Raw genomic sequence first — 20902 nt, forward strand, 5'->3', positions numbered from 1 at the left:
TGTGATAAATACACACAATGGAATACTATTCAGCCATAAAAAAGAATGAAATTCTGTCATCAGCAGCAACATGGATGGAACTGGAGGTCATGATGGTAAATGAAATAAGCCAAGCATAGAAAGACAAATACTCCATATTCTCACTCATATGTGGGAGCTAAAAAAGTTGATCTTATGGAGGTAGAAAGTAGAATGACAGTTACCAGAGGCTGGGAAGGGTGAGAGGGAGGGATGAAGAGAGTTTGATTAATGGGGATAGAAAAGGAGTTACATACACAGGATAAATTCTAGTGTTTAATACAGTAGGGTAAATACAGTAACCATTTATTGCATATTTCAAAATAACTAGAAGAGAAGATATAAAATGTTCCCACCACAAAGAAATGGTAAATGTTTGGGATGATAGATATCTTAAATACCCTCACTTGATCATTACATATTAAATGCACCTATCAAAACACTACACGTACTCAATAATATGTACAATTATTACGAATTAATTTAAAATTTTTCTGTTGCAGTGAAAATTATTTGGTTAAGAATATCACACTCTGGCCGGGTGCGGTGGCTCACATCTGTAATCCCAGCACTTTGGGAGCTGAGGCAGATGGATCACTTGAGGCCAGGAGTTTGAGACCAGCCTGGCCAACACGGTGAAACCTTCTCCACTAAAAACATAAAAATTAGCTGGGCATGGTGGCACATGCCTGTAATCCCAGCTACTCAGGAGGCAGAGGCAGGAGAGTCACTTGAACTCAAGAGGCGGAGGCTGCAGTGAGCTGAGATCGCACCACTGCACTCCATCCTGGGCAACAGAGTGAGACACTGTCTCAAAAAAAAAAAAAAATCACACTCTAGAAATATTATGACTAAACTCTATCAGATAGATTTTAAGGACAGTTTTCATGGATTTTAACCCACTTGACAGCGCCAAATATAATGTGCACTTACTGCACTGTAAAACCATTTCAGAAATTGAAAAGCAACAATGGTAGTAGCATTAATTCTCACAAAGCCTAAAGCAGTGAATAAACTTTGAAATACACTATACCTCACTGTTTCACAACTGGCATACTCTTTTCCGAAATTCAGAACGCTGCCCAAAATGTGCCAGCAGGAAACTCTTCTTCCTACTACCTTAAGTAGTGGTATTGACCTGCATTTTCATTACATAGTCATGCATTGCTTCATAATAGAGATATGCTCTAAGAAATGTGTCCTTAGGTGATTTCATCATTGTGTGAACATCATAGAGTGTACTTACACAAACCTCAATGGGATAGCCTACTCTACACCTAGCCAACATGGCATAGTGTTTTGCTTCTAGGCTACAAACCTGCACAGCATGTTACTATACTGAATACTGCAGGCAATGTCAGCACATGGTACATATTTGTGTATCTAAACATATCTAAACACAGAAAAGGTACAGTAAAAATACAGTAGTCATCCCTTGATATATGCAGAGGATTGGTTCTGGGACCCACCAACTCCCCAGCCCCCCACCCCCATATGTACCAAAATCTGTGAATACTCATGTCCCACAGTTGGCCCTGCTGAACCTGCATATATGAACAGTCGGCCCTCCCTTTCTATATGTGGGTTTCAAATCCTCAAAATACTATATTTTCCATCTGCATTTCATTGAAAAAAATTGCATAGAAGTAGACCTGTGCAGTCAGAACCCTGTTGTTCAGGAGTCGGATGTATTATCATCTTCTGGGGCCATCATCATATATGCAGTCTGCTACTGACTGGAATGTCATTATATAACACATGACTGTAATTTAGGGAAACCAAGTACCTAAACTTGCAGTATTTTCTCTCAAATATGCTGGGAGAAAAATTATGAAATAATAATTCTGAAAATCATTACAAAAAAATTATAAAAATATGTAACATATTTGGCCATTATTATTATGCACATTTTACCTGTAATAGAGAGTCAACATGAATTTACATGCATTTTGTTTTTTAAACTTCCTAAGCTGAAAGAAAGGCTTAAATGAAGGAAACAGATCCACCTACTAGGAATCCTATTGTGCGATCCATAGACAAGCTACTTTTCCCACATACCCTTACTCCAGAAAGCAAACAGCGTCTCTCAGGCCAAAGCTGGCCCTTAGTAGGAGCGTGAGGAACTGTGTGATCCATCACTGCTTCTGTGACATCTCATCCGTGTCTCCAACTTCACAGTGATAACAAGCCTTGTTCTTCATTTGAACTCTATCTTTTCACTTAGTTGCCTTAAAAATATTTCTTCTCAAGCATCTAAACACATCCTCTAATATGTGCCTTCTCCTACTACTCCTTTCTAATTCCTGCCCAATGTCTCTCCTTTCTCTTTATCCAATCAGTCAGAAACATTCGCTAATTATCAGTAAGTATAAAGTTAGTCAGCTGTTCGTACAGAGAGGAGAAAAAGCCACAAAAAGCAATGTAGTAGAGAAGATGAGAACTGAAAATCAGGGTACCTGAGTTCTAGTTTGACACTACTAAGCTATGTGACCATCACCTAATTTGGCTCTAAGTCAAGTTCATTTTCTCTTCTGAAAAATGATGGGGTCAGACTATTTCAGTGACTTCCAAACTTTGTTTTACAAAACTGGGTGCCTTGGGGTTGCCAAGTGGCCAAGGAGAATGAACTGGTTGAAAGGAGGAAAAAATTCCCATTTTTAACTATTTTCTGTATTGTAAATTCTAAATGAAATTTCATCTAGAAAAACAGAAAAAGGTTTAGAAATCATTGGATTAAGTAAACTCTAAGGGTCCTTCGAGGTCTAAAATATAGCAGATCTCTAAATAAAGCACACACAAAAAAAGATTTTGATTATAGATCCCTTCTAAATACCAATTCCATATTTTCAAAACTTCTTGATCGGCATATATCTATTTTTAAAAATTACCTGGAAGAACATAAGACCATGAAGTTCCGCTATCAAACCAGATGTCCAAAATATCCTGACCTGGCACATATTCCAAGGCATCAGGGCCACCAACCTAATAAGATAATGTAAAAGCATGTCAGGTACACCAAGATCACAATATAGACAACAAATACTGTACCCCAAAAGTCTTCAGAAAATGAAATGCCGACCATGAAGTTCACATTTTTAGATGAAATTTACAGTATTTTTAAGCATTTCACAGTTAACTATAACTCCCTCCATTCACATTTAAAAGTATCTGTGGCCACTGAATTACACATTTACCAATATAACATGAATTGGTTTTTATTTCCTTGAAATTAACTTTAAATTTGGATATTTTAATGTGTGATACAATCAGCTAACTCTACTACAGATCCTGCAAGGCCTGATGTTACCATTAGGCACTGTTCTCTCACAGTAAATTACATGAGCTTAGTCAACCAAATCAGTCAACATCAATCAATCCCGGCCCTCAATGAGATAAAAATTGACCCTCACGTTCCACTACTTTATTAAATACTACACTTTTTGTTTTGTTTTTGAGACAGAGTCTCACTCTGTCGCCCAGCCTGGAGTGCAATGGTGTGATCTCGGCTCACTGCAACCTCCGTCTCCTGGGTTCAAGCGATTCTCCTGCCTCGGCCTCCTGAGTAGCTGGGACTAAAGGCATGTTGCACCACCATGCCTGGCTAACTTTTTCTTCTTTTTATTTATTTATTTATTTTTTTTTTTGAGACACAGTTTCGCTCTGTTGCCCAGGCTAGAGTGCAGTGGTGCGATCTCGGCTCACTGCAAGCCCTGCCTCCTGGGTTCAGGCCATTCTCCTGCCTCAGCCTCCTGAGTGGCTGGGACTACAGGCGCCCACCATCGCACCCAGCTAATTTTTTGTAGTTTTAGTAGAGGCGGGGTTTCACCGTGTTAGCCAGGATGGTCTCAATCTCCTGACCTTGTGATCCGCCCACCTCGGCCTCCCAAAGTGCTGGGATTACAGGTGTGCACCACTGTGCCCGACCTCATCATACACTTTGTTTTGGGGGGACGGGCTCTCACTCTGTCACCCAGGCTGCAGTGCAGTGGTGCACTCTCGGCTCACTGCAACCTGTCTTCCAGGCTCAAGCCATCCTCCCACCTCAACCTCCCAAGTAGCTGGGACTACAGGCACATGCCACAGTGCTTGGCTAATTTTTATATTTTTTTGTAGAGACGGTTTTGCCATGTTGCCCAGGCTGGTCTCAAACTCATGGACTCAAGCTATCTGCCTGCCTCAGCCTTTCAAAGTGCTAGGATTACAGGTGTGAGCCATCACGCCCAGCTTTAAATACTACACTTCTATAGTTAAACAAAATGTCTACTTTCAAACTGCATTAGCTTCTAATTTACAGTAAATAAATTTGTTAACTTTACATAAGATAATTTTTTAACTCTCAAGAATTTCTCATGTTGTCATTAAGTCCTGTAATACATACAAAGGCTGTTAAATACAAACAGAAATTTACCTCAGATAAGACTTCTTTTGGTAGAAGTTGCTCAGGGGGAAGAGTCCACCAGATATCACTGCCGTGTTGTTCCACTAGTTTAACAATATGCTCAATGGTTTGGCTATTTCAGGGAGGACATGGCAGAATTATTCAATTAACTATTGTGATGAATAACAAACATTTTAAAATTAAGTAATAGTGATTTCTTTTCCTATCTTTTTCCTCAAACCTTAGTTTGAAGAAAAAGCTGCTATCATTTTAAATTCAATATAAATAAAAAATTGATGATACATATGCTTAAAAAGAAGAAAAAAAAAAGGGGCTTCTTCTGACCGCCCTGTTTCCGTTACTGATTTACCTATTTCTTACTAATCTATTTTCTATCCAGGTTCTTATACTCACAAACCTCCTAATTATCTTTCCTCTTCTGATTTCTGCCTAAATTAAACCAACACATTCTCTCAGTTCTACCTTTGAAAGATTACAGTGATTCCCACTGACACTGTTATCAGTCCAACCTCGTTCCCTCAAAACTAAACTGATGCAATCAATGGTCTGAGAGTACTTCCCCCTACCCTCATCCCTTTACTTTACAAAACAGACCTTGAAATAGATGCATTCCTAAACTGCTTTTATCACACGAATTCTCTGCTTGAAAACTTTCCAGGACTCCCTCCCTGCTTACAGGCATCTGCACAAGATGCAATGCCATACTACAGCAGAGACTGTGATGACAGATATCCAGGCTTATATTCTGACTGTCACTTTGTATTTATATGACCATGCACAAGGACTAAAACTTCTTTAAGACCTAGCTTTCCCTTCTGTTAAGAACAATCTAATTCATTGTTCAGAAACTACTGAACACCTCCAGTGTCTTGGGCACAGGCACTAGAGATACAGCAGTTGGCAAAATACACAAGATCCCTCCACTGATGAAACTTAACATTGTAGTAATCCTAGACACTTCCCTCAGAACAACTACAAACTAAATGAGACTATACATGTAAAACTTAGTACAGTACCTAACACATGACAGAAAGCCAATCAACCCCTATCAAATAAATAACAGAACTGGTCGTATCTTTGGGAAGATATACAGTAATAAATTATTTGAAAATTAAACTCAGGGAAAAAAACTCATACTATAGTTTCTCACAAAAATAACATATTTTTGATTTATTAGAATATTGAATTTATTATTGCAGCTTTGTTGCTATTACGGCTTCCTCTAGTTGCTTTTCGTTTAGTCACAGTACATATAATGGCCAAGAGCATGGATCCTGCCAGCAGGGCTTTGGCCTAATTTCTGGCTCCACCACTTGAACCCGGGCAAGGCACTTAACATTTCTGTGCCTCAGTTTCCTCATTTGTAAAACACAAATAGTAACAGCATCATTAAGAGACTTCCTACGAATATTAACTGAGTTAATAAATATAAAACACATAGAATACCTGGCACATTTGAATAAATATTATGTAAGCATTATTCAAACTGATTATTTGACGTCAGGTCTGGGCCTGATAATTCACAGATAAATGAAGTGTTTACCAAAAATTGTTGTGGAAAGCAAAATCAAATGAGTATAAATTAAATATGCTCTACAGGCCGGGCGCAGTGGCTCACACCTGTAATCCCAGCACTTTGAGAGGCCAAGGGGGGTGGATCACGAGGTCAGGAGATCGAGACGATCCTGGCTAACATGGTGAAACCCCATCTCTACTAAAAAAAAATACAAAAAAATTAGCTGGGCATGGTGGCGGGCGCCTGTAGTCCCAGCTACTTGGGAGGCTGAGGCAAGAGAATGGCGTGAACCCGGGAGGCGGAGCTTACAGTGAGCCGAGATCGCACCACTGCACTCCAGCCTGGGTGACAGAGCGAGACTCCGTCTCAAAAAAATAAATAAATAAATAAATAAATATGCTCTACAAATTTAAATTTGAAATACCTTATAAAAGCTGGATATTACTAAGTTGGTATTCTATGAAGGACAGATTTTAAAAGTATAATGCTACCATCATGTACTTTGAAGAACTTATAATGAGAAAGGAAAATGGGCATAAATGCATGTTTCTAAGACAGCGAATCCTTTTACATGGACTTTAACAGTAAAGATAAACTTTTATGTTATCAGACCATAAAAACCTTATGTAATCACTACCTAGTTATATGACAATAGTATTTAGTTACATATTACTATTTTATATAGTTTGTCCAGAACATTTTCAGTTAAGAAAATATGAAATATGGTATAATAGAAAAATCTGAATAAATCTAAAGACCAAAAGAAAAAAAAAAAACAAAAAAATTACAACCATAAAAGAGAGATACTAGTAAAGTACATTTACATGGACACATACGCACAATTACAGTTGATAACACTGTTCATACTAATGAAATTCTCATTAAAAAAGAGTAATTCTAAAAATGGGTGTAATTTTGCCTTTTTTTCACAATGTTATCATCAGACTGGCAAGTTTAGGTAAAGAGTAAAATAAAACAGTAAAATGGCTTTAAATGTATTGGAAAAACACATAAAAATAATATCGAAGTAAAAGTAAATGTCTCAAATTTCATATTAATTTAGCAAATACGGTAGAAATGCTAGGATAAAGAGTATTTTATGTATTTGTATGTATAAAAGATAGAGTATTTGTATGTATACAAAACCATGTATACATATACCACATATCTTTTTCGAAGCACTTTACAAGCACTTGCTAATTGGATTCACAGAAATACACAGTGGGTCTTGAGAAATGATTTGTTCTGCACCTTAGGGTTCCTTAAATTATGAGGCTAAGCAAGTAACAGTTAAAACCAGGGCTTGAATTTGTGTTTCCTAAATCATACATAGTTTGGTGTGCTGTTTTTATTTATTTATTCTGCCTCTGTAACTCATCTATAAAGACAACACTGTAACTGAATTCACACTCTTACTCTCTGGAGTTTGCTAAGCAATGGCAGAAAGGCTCTTTTACCCAGGCATAGAGTGAAGACTGCGTATCAGAGATGAAGTGAGGAACTAGGCAGTCTCAGGAGATTAGTGTGTTGACACAGCAAGCACTAAGTCCAAAGACCAGACTCTAACTGTGACTTACTGGAAAATGATAGGAATAAATCATATTATTTTTTGAGTTTCAGTTTCTATAAACATTGGAAAAAGTGACGAAGAAGACTAGGTGAAAATTTTTATTCTTAAAAGAAAAAGTCCTAATAACTAAAGAAAGTTGAGTAACCTTATGACTATAGATGAAACATATCCATTTTATTTTATTTTAATTAATTAATTTTTTTTGAGACAAGGTGTCACTCTGTGGCCCAAGCTGGATTGCAGTGGCATGATCATAGCTCACGTGAAGCCTTGAACTCCTGCGTCAAATAATCCTCCCGCCTCAGCCTCCCGAGTAGCTGGGACTACAGGCCCATGCCAACATGCCCTGCTTTTTTTCTCCCCCCTCTAGAGATGGGGATCTCGCTTTGTTGCTCAGGCTGGTCTCAAACGCCTGGCCTCATGCAATCCTCCAGCCTTAGCCTCCCAAAATGCTGAGATTATGGGTTGTGAGCCACCACACTCAGCTCCACATCCATATTTTAGAATCCTAAATTCAACTTTAATAAAACTAAGCTCTTTTTCATATTCTTGGCCTGGCACGGTGGCTCATGACTATAATCCTAGCACTTTGGGAGGCCAAGGCAGGAGGATCACTTGAGCCCAAGAGTTCAAGACCAGCCTGGGCAACATAGTAAAGACCCCACATCTATTTAAAAAAAAAAAAAAAGTTCTTTTTCATATTCCTAAATATCAGAAAATTCAATGACATTTTAAATGTTATTTAACTATATTCAAGTAACCTACTGAGCATGTAACTAAAAGCATTAAGAAAGAAAGATTCCAATTTTGCTGTTGGCATGTTATTAAAGCAACAGTAAAATCCCTCCAAGTTTAGTCAGACACCTCTAGTCTAAAATTCATTTTAATTGCCACATTTTTTATAACAATATTAGTAATTTACTTAGATACAGAGCATATTTTAATATAAGAAATGTAATTTTGTATTTTATATATACTTTATTTGCAAATTTAAAAAACTTTTTAAAAAACTGACAAAAGTCCTTTAGTGAGGAGGACTTTTAGCTTACCTAATTACACTTATGAGAAACAACGTAACTACGCATTAGTTATTCCAATGAAAAGCAATCCTGCAATTATTTTTAAAAATCCAATTTCAAAAAGGCTATTGTAAATAAAACAACATACTTCAGATTTTTTTCCTTGTTACATATGTATATGAATCAGAACAAAAGAAAAATTTGTTCAATGTATCCAAAAGAAACATGAAACATTTTTAAGGGAAAAAGCTTTATCTCATTAAGAGAGCAAGTCTCACTAATATTTAGAGAGCAAGACTTCCTTCCTTACTTTATATTGTGAATTATGAAAACATCATGTTCTAAATAAAGTCTACTAAATGTACTTTAGTAAGCATTATGTTCTATAATTTGGTTCTATTATGAGATTCTAGATAAATTATATTTTTAAAACAATAAAGTTAATTTCAAAATGAGAGAGTAAAAAAAAACCCAACAAATATGTTAATTAGCTAGATTTAGCCATTCCACAATGCATACATATTTGAAAACATGTTGTACATAATATGTGCAATTTTTGTCAATTGAATAAATTAATTTTGGGCGGGCACGGTGGCTCACACCTGTAATCCTAGCACTTTGGAAGGCTGAGATAGGTGGATCACTTGAGCTAAGGACTTCAAGACCAGCCTGGGCAACATGGCAAAATCCGGTCTCTACAAAAATACAAAAATTAGCCAGGTATGGTGGTGTGTGACTGTAGTCTCAGCTACTTGGGGGGTGCTGAGGCAGGAGGATCACTTCAACCCAGGAGGCAGAGGATGCAGTGAGCCGAGATTGCACCACTGTACCCCAGCCTGGCAATACAGCAAGACTCCATCTCAAAAAAAAAAAAAAAAAAAATGCCTGGCGCAGTGGCTCATGCCTGTAATCCCAGCACTTTGGGGGGCCGAGGCAGGCGGATCACCTGAGGTGGGGAGTTCAAGACCAGCCTGACCTACATGAAGAAACCCCATCTCTACTAAATATAAAAAAATTAGCCAGGCATAGTGGCACAAGCCTGTAATCCCAGCTACTTGGGAGGCTGAAGCAGGAGAATCGCTTGAACCTGGGAGGCAGAGGTTGCAGTTAACCAAGATCCCACCATTGCACTCCAGCCTGGGGAACAAGAGCAAGACTCCATCTCAAAAAAAAAAAAAAAAAAAAAAAGTGTGACAGAGAGCTTTGAAAATAAAAATTGTAATAAAAATAAACAGACATATAACCCACAAACTTGAGCTAGGTATAATGATAAAAACAAAGATAAATTTAATGTTCAAACAAAAGCTAAAAAGATAATTTGAAAAAAGTATATAAAGTTAACTGTGAACAAGTGCTCAGAAGATACTCATTATAGAGATGTGACAGAAATCTAACAAAATCCGAACATTGGATATGTTATGTTCATTTGATTTTCATACACAAGGAACTAAGCAACCATTAAGAGCTAAGCTGACATTTTTAACAGGTGCATATTCATTCTTCTATAACTAATTAAATTACATCTTCTTTTGTATATCATTATGTTCCTTTATAAACAACTGTATTGGACATCTTATATACATATCTTCACACAAGAGGTATTAGTCCTATTTCCTTTGGGTAAATACTTAGAAGTGGAATTTTTTTATAATGAAACCAAGATAATACTTAAAATATTTTTTAAATAATTTTCTGTTTCCTAAAAAAATTTTTAAACAATTTTCTAACTATTTCCTTGTGGTATTTAATATTCTTCAGAAAAAAATGCAGGAAAATTCCTAATTTGTCTGAAATTTAAGAATTCTACCTTTATTTCTTTAATATTGTATACTTACCACAAACTCATAGTTAACCTATAACCCAAAGATCAGTATAAACGACTGCTGATAAAAGTGGGTGAAACCACTTATCAGTATGTAATCTATATGCTTCCATCTTAATGCTTTATTTCATAAAGCAATAAATCCATCATAAAACCTTGTACTTTACTCAAAGGCCTTATCTCAACACAGGCATTACGTGTCCCTTCTTAGGTTTCAATCTGTGAAAATCCACTAGGTAGCATGAGCAACTATGACATCAGCCAATCATTCTGAACTTCGATATCAACTGGAATGAGGCTTATTTAGCGTGTTATGGACATTAAGCAGCATTAAGATTACTAAGCAACAAAGAAACGACTGCTGTCATCCTACTGTCTTCTGTGTTTTGCCTTTATAAGCAAAAATATTAAAGATTATTAAGACAACTTTTCTTCTGTAACTTACTGAAAGAAGAATGAGGTAAGAGGCTGAATGTTTCACATTTATTTACTAAATTTAATTCTAGAACAAAGTGAAATTTGGGAGGGGAAATTCTATTTTTAATTTAATCCTAGATTTATGTTTTAAAGCTGACAGAAAACCATTTTGGAGAAATTTTTATTTAATGAACATAAATTTTTTGAACAAAACGTTTATTATTGTTAATTGAGAAAAAATTTGAGGTAGCTAAAGTTAACACTCATATTGGAAATTCCTTGGCTTTTTTTACTAAATTTCTCATAGTTTCCAGAAGTTAGGGGCTAAGTTTCCCTATGTTAACTATAGCATTAATAGCATGAAAGTGATTATAACTGTTTCAAATGATGAAAGAAATTTAACCAACCTCTTTTCCTTCCCAGGTAGCCAGTGTTTCTAAATTTTATCTTTTTTATGCTAAAAATTATTTATTCTGTTTTTATTGACTAGTAACAGATTTCAACCTAAATTCTAATGGCATTATCTCACAGATTCAAAAAATGACCAATGACAGTAAAGTCAGAAATGGAATTATTTCTTGAGAAAATACAAATATGATCTAGAATGCAAATGACACTATTAATTCAAATCAAAATAAAACATCAGCGTTTCAAATCTACCAGTCCCTAAACTTATTTAGAACATAAATAAATCGAGACTTTCTTCTGTGAAACAAGTATACTTAGAGATAACGTACAGATCCCATGATGAGCAAAAGTAATCTCCTTATATGTTTAATGGTGTTATCAAGTGTAACAGCAACTCCATGTGGACTGTGTACCAATTTCCAGTGGAGATGTTGTTACTTTTGATGGTTACCAACTTGCTACAATATAAAGGTATAATAAAGACAGAAAATTGTGGTCACTTGGACTCTCATTTGATTCCGGCAGAAAAAAAGATAGACTTTCAGCCTGTTTTATAAAATTAACAAATGATTAAGAATTAATATCAATTTTCTTAAATTCAAGTTTTGCAACACCAAAAAGATCCAATAACGGAAGAGGATTAAAGTCATCATTCAGAAATGGTATACAGGAAAATGACCTATGAATTGACAGACAATACAGCTGAGTTTGTCTGTCATTTCTTTAGGCCAATATTCTGTACAACTGTGCTACTTCAATATCAGAAATCGACTAACACCATGCAACCAATGCAATGGCAAGTATACAGAAGATAATCTGTAACACTACCATGTAAATGTATTGAGTGAATAAAACATAAATGTACCTAATGAAAATTTGTTTGTGTTTTTCTGACAAAGCTCATATTTATTTAACCTAACTTACTGACCAGTCAACCTATGTACCATTTAATTATCAGGATGTATCAATTAAACCAGTTTGCTATATTTACTAATACATACATATGATCCACCTCAGAGTCCAGAGGGCTATTTCACCAAGGAATCCCCACCCACCTCAATCACTTCAGTGAAATTCCCTAGACAACTTGCTCTCTAAATAATGAAAAGAAGAGTAGCTGGGCGCGGTGGCTCACACCTGTAATCACAGCACTTTGGGAGGCCGAGGCAGACGGATCACTTGAGGTCAGGAGTTGGAGACCAGCCTGACCAACATGGAGAAACCCCGTCTCTACTAAAAAAAAAAAAATATATATATATATATATATAATTAGCCGGGCATGGTGGCGCATGCCTCTAATCCCAGCTACTTAGGAGGCTGAGGCAGGAGAATCACTTGAACCTGTGAGGCGGAGGTTGCGGTGAGCCAAGATCGCGCCACTGTGCTCCAGCCTAGGCAACAAGAGTGAAACTCCATCTCAAAAAAAAAAAAAAAAAAAAAAGAAGAGGAGACAATTACACGGCTTATAAAACTTTCCAAAAAAAAAAAAAACCAACTCTGCAGTGTGAAATTTTAAACAAATGCTTGTGGAAATTCATCTTAGCTATAATCACTTTAATTCTTTTTCTTTTAAACTAAGTCTGAGGCCAGGCATGGTGGCTCATGCCTGTAATCTCAGCACTCTGGGAGGCAGAGGCGGATGGATCCTTTGTGGCCAGGAGTTCGAGACCAGCCTCGTCAACATGGCAAGAGCCCATCTCTATTAAAAATACAAAAATTAGCCAGGTCAGTGGCACGTGCCTGTAGTCCCAGCTACTCAGGAAGCTGAGGAGGGAGAATCGCTTGAACCTGGGAGGCGGAGGTTGTAGTGAGCCAAGATTGCACCCCTGCACTCCAGCCTGGGTGACAAAGTGAGACTGTATCAAAAATAAAATAGTCTGAACTGGACAGAATTTATATTAATTCTTAATATGGGTATTAAGATATTAGTAGTTTACATCTGACCAAGCTCTGTAAGAACAACACAGCAACAATATTCAGATTATTCATAGAGTCTTACCTCAGCTCCAACTTATAATAATATTGAAATAGCTTTCCAATGACTTTCCGGTCTCTAGCCTCTACTTTCTTTTCCTAAAACATACTCTTACTCCTCAAGTCTACTTAAAAGTTTAAATTCTTAACAGCATAATTTAGAAAAAAACCCATTCACCAAATTAAAAGAAATTGCTCAAAGAAAATGAAAATCTAGAATGTGTTCCTAAAAGGAATAATTAACATTCCCCTCTCCACATCTGTGAAAAACAGCAACAACACTCAAAGCCTCCCTAATATTACTAGAAGATAAACTAGCTAGACTATTCCTCATTAAAAACAGGGGCCATGTCAGTCTTGTTCACTGTAGCTACTAGCAGTTCCTAGCACTGACACGTACTAAGTGCTTAACAATGTGTTCTGTTTTGTTTCGTTCTGAAGAGACAGTGTCTTGCTCTGTCATCCAGGCTGGAGTGCAGTGGCATGATCATAGCTCACTATAACCTCAAACTCCTGGACTTGAGCGATCCTTTCGCCTTAGCCTCCCAAGTAGCTGGGACCACAGGCCCACACTACCACACCAGCTAATTTTTAAATTTTTCTGTAGAAATGGGGTCTCACTGTTGCCCAATCTTGAACTGCTGGCTTTAAGTAATCCTGTCGCCTTGGCCTCCCAAAGTGCTGGGATTACAGGCGTGAGCCACTGCGCCCACATTAACAATGTTTCTTGAGTGAATACATGAATAGCGCATCATCTATGGAATACTGTGCTTTACACCAAGTAGTTTGCATTTATTATTTAGTATTCGTAACAGTCTACCTGCAACCATTGCTTTTCCTATTTTATAGAGGAGCCAGAGGTTAAGTAAATTCCTCAGGGTCTCACACACAGTGAATGGCAAAGCCTGGGTTCAGATTCAGTTGCCATTCTCCAGAGGTCATAGATTTCCAAGCAACTTCTCTTTCAAAAAGCACAAAAGGGAGCTGTTCAGGATAAAACAATTATTGTAAGACACAATTATGCTAGTGGCTGTAAAACTGAATAAATTTACTATAAATCACTTATAATAAATGAATTTTTTTCTTTTTTAATTTTTTTGAGATAGAGTCTCGCTCTGTCACCCAGGCTGGAGTCCAGTAGCGCGATCTTGGCTCACTGCAACCTCCACCTCCCAGGTTCAAGCAGTTCTCTGCCTGAGCCTCCCGAGTAGCTGAGATTACAGGCCCGTGCCACCATGCCTGGCTAATTTTTGTATTTTCGGTAGAGATGGGTTTCACCATCTTGGCCAGGCTGGTCTTGAACTCCTGACCTCATGATCCACCCGCCTCGGCCTCCCAAAGTGCTGAGATTACAGGCGTGAGCCACCGCACCCGGCCATGAATTTTATAGTATGTAAAGTATGCATTAATAAAGCTTAAGAATGAGGCTGATCTATGTGTAGTGATTTGGAATAAACTATAACACATAAAGTGAAAAAAATCTAGGCACAGAGCAGAAGATAGAGATACTCCCTTTTGTATAAACATATGTATGTGCTGACAGAAGAATTCATTTTTTCTGGAAAGACTCAGAAACAGCTATAAACAATGACTGCCTCAAAAAAAGGTTCTGGATACCTGGAGTAGTAAAAAGCCTGCTTTTCAATGTACAAGCTTTTCTACTATGAATTGTTCACTATGTCCATCTATTATCTTTCCAACTCAAAAAAAAAAAAAAGGAAAGAAACAAGAAAAACTGGGAATATAATGATCAGTGTAATCATGTGCATTTAACTATATTATAATTTCTTAAATTTTAAGTATCTACACAATTACATAATCCCATTTCCACTGAAAAGGAAAGCAGACTCAGAATGTGAGAGTGATTCTCTTCATTCCTGAAGAAAAATTACATTTCAGGCTCCCCTGCTAAACACTGTCCATCTTTGGATCCATGATATCTTAATACAGCCCAATAAATTCTCATAGAAAAAAAATCAGAGCCTTTACTTCCAAGTATCAATATTTAAGAAAATCTACACTTGATCTTAGCCAAAAGGCCGAGAAGCGGTAAGAAAATCTAGTTTTTAATATTTTAACTGTATGATACAATCATTTTGAGTTTATATTTTAGTCCCCAAAAAGACTATTTTAGCATATTTTATTTAACATATATAAACGGTTCTTAATCATCCACATTATTTTTCAATTTTTGAAGAAAAAATAATTCACTTTAAAACACTAAAAAATTTTAGAAAGCATTCTACCTGTTGATCAAGTATTCATCCTTTGTCTTATGATGAAACACAGGAATTGGAACACCCCAAACTCTTTGCCTTGATATACACCAATATGGCCGCCTGTCCATCATTTCAACCATGCCATTCAGTGCTGATCCAGGAATAAATTTCACTTTCTTTAACAATTCCTGCAATTAATTCATAAATCAAGTCTTGTGAGAGAAAGCAGAACAAGTATTCTAGAACAGTCAATTTTCCAAATGCATTTCTTTCTTTCGGATGTTTGTAGCCATTCACATACCTCCATTACCCTCCCCTCAAAAAAACAACTAAAGAACTAAAAGATTTCAGAGCAAATAAGGCAAAGTAAAAATGGAGCCACAAAGAACTTAGTAAATAATATCAGGAGCAGTGATAATATCAGGAGCATTGTTGCATTTTTTAACAATGTTACAAAAGATTTCACACCAATTTCTAATTTACACCAACCCTAGATCAAAACTGGTAATAAAAGCTTTCATAGAACTATTATACTTCACTAAACTATAGTTAAAATCAATTCAAGCTTGATTTCCACCATTTTTTAAAATGCTTAAAAAATAAATTACTATCGTAGACTGCCAAAAAAAGATTGCGATATACCTAATTTTACATAATATAGTTTACAATATAGAAAACACTTTCTCAAAATAAGCCCAAGCATGTGGCTCAAACCTATAATCCCAGTATTTTGGGAAGCTGAGGTGGGAGGATCACTTGAGCCCAAGAGTTCAAGGTTGCAGTGAGCTATAAGCATGGCAGAGCACTCCAACCTGGGCGACAGAGCAAGAGCCTGTCTCTAAAATAAATATCTCTCTCTCTCTCTCTCTCTATCGACAAATGGATAAGTTACTTCCTCTCAAGAAAGCTCCCTTCCTCCATTCCCAAAATAAGGCTGAAAACTGCTACCATTTGATTTAATTTGTCAACTAGCAAAAGATTAATTGTATAGCAAAAATGTTTATTAATAGTCTCCAAAAAGGTCAAAATGTTAACTTCATTTTAAAAAATCTTTCTATCCATTAATAAAAGCATTTTTACATTTTCAAAGGTTTAAACGGTTTCCTCGCTCACTGTAACTACCAGAAGTCCCCTCCCCCAAAGCTCTCTGCAGCACCACCTATTGGCAGAATGGCAAAATCTCTACAAATCAATTTGATTAATACTATACTGGGTTTAAAAGTCTAAGAAATGTGAATATTGAATAGATATTTGATTTTGCTAAGGAATAACTATTACTTTTTAAAGGTGGTGATAATAGCATGGGAATTATGCTTTAAAGAGTTTGGCCGAGCGTGGTGGCTCACGTCTGTAATCCCAGCACTTTGGGAGGCCAAGGAGGGCAGATCACCTGAGGTCAGGAGTTCAAGACCAGCCTGGCCAACATGGAGAAACCCTGTCTCTACCAAAAATACAAAAAAATTAGCCGGGCATGGTGGTGCATGCCTATATCCCAGCTAATCAGAAGGCTTAGGCAGGGAATCGCTTGAACCCAGGAGGTGGAGGTTGCTGTGAGCCAAGATCACACCATTGCACTCCAGCCTGGGCAACAAAAGTGAAACTCCATCTCAAAAAAAAAAAATAAATAAATACAGAGTTTATCTTTGGCTCACACCTGTAATCCCAGCACTCTGGGAGGCCGACGCAGGCGGACTGCTTGAGCTCAGGAGTTCAACACCAACCAGGGCAACTTGACAAAACCCTATCTCTAGAAAAAATACAAAAATTAGCCAGATGTGGTGGCACAGGCCTGTAGTCCCAGCTACTCAGGAGGCTGAGGTGGGAGAATAGGTTGAGTCCAGGAGGTGGAGGTTGCAGTGAGCTGAGATCACACCACCGCACTCCAGCCTGGGTGAAAGAGCAAGACCCTGTTTCAAAAAAAAAGAGTTTATCTTTCAAATATATGTGCTAAAATATCGCCGGGACAATATATAATATGGAAGAAATAATGCCTGGAGTTTGCTTCAAAATAATCCAACTGTTAAGGGGTAAAAAGTGGGTGGTCGGAGGGGTGCAGATAAAAACAAAATTAACCAAAAGTTGATTATTGTTGAAACGGAGTGATGGGAATACGACAATACATTATCCTATTCTCACTACTTCTGCAAAGAACAATTTTTAACTTTACAAAAAAGTTAAAAAAAAAAACTTGGCTTAAATATATTGCGTCAGACTTAAGACGTTCTACAACCAAAAATTGGTGCAGAGCTGCAATTTACAAATTTTAACATTGACAAAGAAGAGAGGCTTTAGATGAAGAAAAAAACAAAATGCACTATATATTACAGTTGTCCACATTACACAAGTATGGAAAGTATAAACTGCTATAAAAAACTTTGGCAAGGACCCCAAATTGCCAGGCCAATAAATGAACCAGCTAAATACAGTAGTATCTTTGAAACTGTAAAGCAAAATACCTATATATTCGACCTGGTTAACACATATATATTTAAGCTCTTTCATTAAATAGAATCAAGTTGTGAGAGATGTTTACACACACACACACACATATATATACACCCATATAGAAAGATACATATTAAATGAAAGGGCTCAAATATATATTAAGTATTTAGAATACCAGTTATAAGTATTTGTTACCCCCAAAGCAACAACTTTGTATATTTTTCATATTGTTAGTTTTTCTTTTTAATATGCTTCCTTTGTAACTAGAACAGTAACTTTTTAAATTGATTGCAATTTCAATCTTAAGGAAGCAAAGGGTTTAAAAAAGTTTTACTGACTGCTTATTATGTATCAGACCGTATTCTGGAAACTTGTATTTCCTTACTCCATGAGATACGCATTATTACCACTTTATATAGATGAGGAAACAGAGGCAGTGGCAGGTTAAACTAGGTAACACAGTTCTGTCCAAATTCTATGCAACTTTGACTACATTGGGCAAGAAAGTCTATCTACTAACAGTGTGATTTGGACAAATCACTCAACCTCTTTATACCTCATTTCTCACACATGTATAATGAAAAAATGGAAGTCCAAGGTCCTTCCAGATCCAAAATTCTACAATTTTATGAAACTAAATCATAATAGCAGCAATCCCCATTACTCCTGAAACCCCACCTCAACCTCACATGCAGCCCCTTTATACTGAGGGAATGATACACCCGACCCCTTAAAACAGGATGCTTTTTATACCTTGGCTGCAGTCTTAATATCCGTGATGTTTATAAACCACTGCTTGCTGGCACGAATAACCACGGGTTTCTTGGTCCTCCAGTCATAGGGATAGCTGTGCACCAACTTTTCCTCTTTCAACAAATTCTTTGCAGTCTGAAGCATCTTTATAACTTAAAAAAAAAAAAAAAAAAAAAAACACCAAATTAGACATAATTAAAAAGTACTGTGAAAATCCTAAAAATGCTCTAAACTTCCAGAAAATACTAAATCTGCAGCAACAGGTGGCAATAAGAGCAGTCACCCTGCCGGCCGCAGTGGCTCACGCCTGTCATCCCAACACTTTGGGAGGCTGAGGCAGGCAGATCACGAGGTCAGGAGTTCGAGACCAGCCTGACCAACATGGTGAAACCTCGTCTCTACTAAAAATACAAAAATCAGCCAGGCATGGTGGAGTGTGCCTGTAATCCCAGCTACTCAGGAGGCTGAGGCAGGAGAATCGCTTGAACCTGGGAGGCAGAGGTTGCAGTGAGCCAAGATGGCGCCACCACACTCCAGCCTGGGTGACAGAGCAAGACTCCATTTCAAAAAAAAAAAAGAGTAGTCAACTTGGCTGGGCATGGTGGCTCACGCCTGTAAACCCAACAATTTGGGAGGCAGAGACGAGAGGATCACTTGAGGTCAGGAGTTCAAGACCAGCCTGGCCTGCATGGTGAAACCCCATCTCTATTAAAAAAACAAAAAAAATTAGCAGGGCATAGTGGCGTGCGCCTGTAATCCCAGCTACTTGGGAGGCTGAGGTGGGAGAATCATTTGAACCTAGGCTAAAGCAGAGGCTGCAGTGAACTGAGATTGCAGTGAACCGAGATTGCGCCACCGCACTCCAGCCTGGGCAACAAAGTGAGACTCTGTCTTACAAAAAAAAATAAAATAAAAAAGAGTAGTCACCTTCCAGGTATCAAAGGTGTGCCCTGGGATTCTCCCGGCAAAAAAAAGCAGGGACTGTAAAATCTTAATCAGACTCCAAATTATGCCACTTCTACCTCTTTTCATGTCAAAGAAAAGATGAACAGATTATATCTAGAATTCTACATTTGAAGTTTAGATCCATAATCTTTCATGCCATGAATCTTAAAACGGTCTCCAGGTAATCTGGAGGAAACCAGGTGTAGTGGGTTGAACTGTGTCCCCAAGAAGATCTAACCCCCAGCACTAGTGAATGTGACCTTACTTGGGAATCAGGCCTCTGCAGATGTAATCAAGTTTAGATGAGGTCACACTGTATTAGGCAGCACTGGTGTTCTTAGAGGAGGATAGAAAGAAGATTATGTTTTTGCCACTGATTCAGTCATGTGAAACTCATCTCATTACCCTTTTGTGGGTTTGAAGCTGCTGTCTCTAAAAGTGCCATCTCATTGTGCTTAGTATCAGTCAATGCTAGAGAAATCTTGAAGAGCTTATGTACAAAACTTTTTTAAATTTTTGTATTACTTTGAAACTTTGCTTCTTTGGGTTTGTGGCGCCCTGGCCACCCAATTTGACTGTGACAGTCCTCTACAGTCTGTGAGCTGGCAGATTTTTTTTTTTTTTTTTTTTTGAGATGGAGTCTTGCTCTGTTGCCCAGGATGGAGTGCAATGGTGCGGTCTCAGCTCACTGCAACCTCTGCCTCCCAGGTTCAAGTGATTCTCCTGCCTCACCCTCCCGAGTAGCTGGGATTACAGGCACCTACCACCACATCTGGCTAATTTTTTGTATTTTTAGTAGAGACAGGGTTTCACCATGTTGGCCAGGCTGGTCTCGAACTCCTGACCTCGTGATCCATCCGTTTCAGCCTCCCAAAGCACTGGGATTACAGGGGTGAGCCACCATGCCTGGTCGGGCTGGCAGTCTGCTGATCTTTTAGTTTCTTTCTCTACCCAATCTCCACTTTCTGGTAAGGTTTCTGTAAAGTCTGTCAGGTGTACATCCTGCAGCTTACTGGTTTAAAACGTACTGTCCTTTGATATAGTCTTTTTGGGGCCGATTGGGAGAAACAGAAATCAATACTCCACCTGCTTTGATACTGAATATTGACAAGTGTCTTTTTGAAATAAAGAACCAGTCCCTCCAATAAAAAAAAAAAAAAAAAAAAGAGGATTTACAGAGAGACATTTAAGACCTAAAGAAGGTGGCTGGGTACGGTGGCTCACACCTATAATCCCAACACTCTGGGAGGCCTAGGCAGGTGGATCACTTGGGGCCGGGAGTTAGAGACCAGCCTGGCCAACATGGTGAAACCCTGTCTCTATTAAAAGTAAAAGACAGGCCAGGTGCGGTGGCTCATGCCTGTAAACCCAGTACTTTGGGAGGCCAGGGTAAACCC

General features: G+C 37.7%; 1 protein-coding gene and 1 pseudogene across 1 annotated transcript in view; both read right to left on the bottom strand.

The window, feature by feature from the left end:
- Positions 1-20902, bottom strand: part of IARS2 (isoleucyl-tRNA synthetase 2, mitochondrial) — a 54036-nt gene that overhangs the window by 18532 nt on the left and 14602 nt on the right. The window contains exons 11-14 of the mRNA XM_002809439.5: positions 18561-18712; positions 15390-15550; positions 4427-4529; positions 2907-3000 (exon numbers count right to left, since the gene is read on the bottom strand). Of these exons, the coding sequence (XP_002809485.2) occupies positions 2907-3000; positions 4427-4529; positions 15390-15550; positions 18561-18712 (510 nt within the window). The remainder of the gene's footprint in view (positions 1-2906; positions 3001-4426; positions 4530-15389; positions 15551-18560; positions 18713-20902) is intronic.
- On the bottom strand, positions 15067-15194 carry LOC112130853 (U2 spliceosomal RNA; annotated as a pseudogene).

Source organism: Pongo abelii, chromosome 1, assembly GCF_028885655.2.
Source record: "Pongo abelii isolate AG06213 chromosome 1, NHGRI_mPonAbe1-v2.0_pri, whole genome shotgun sequence".
NCBI classification, from domain to species: domain Eukaryota; kingdom Metazoa; phylum Chordata; class Mammalia; order Primates; family Hominidae; genus Pongo; species Pongo abelii.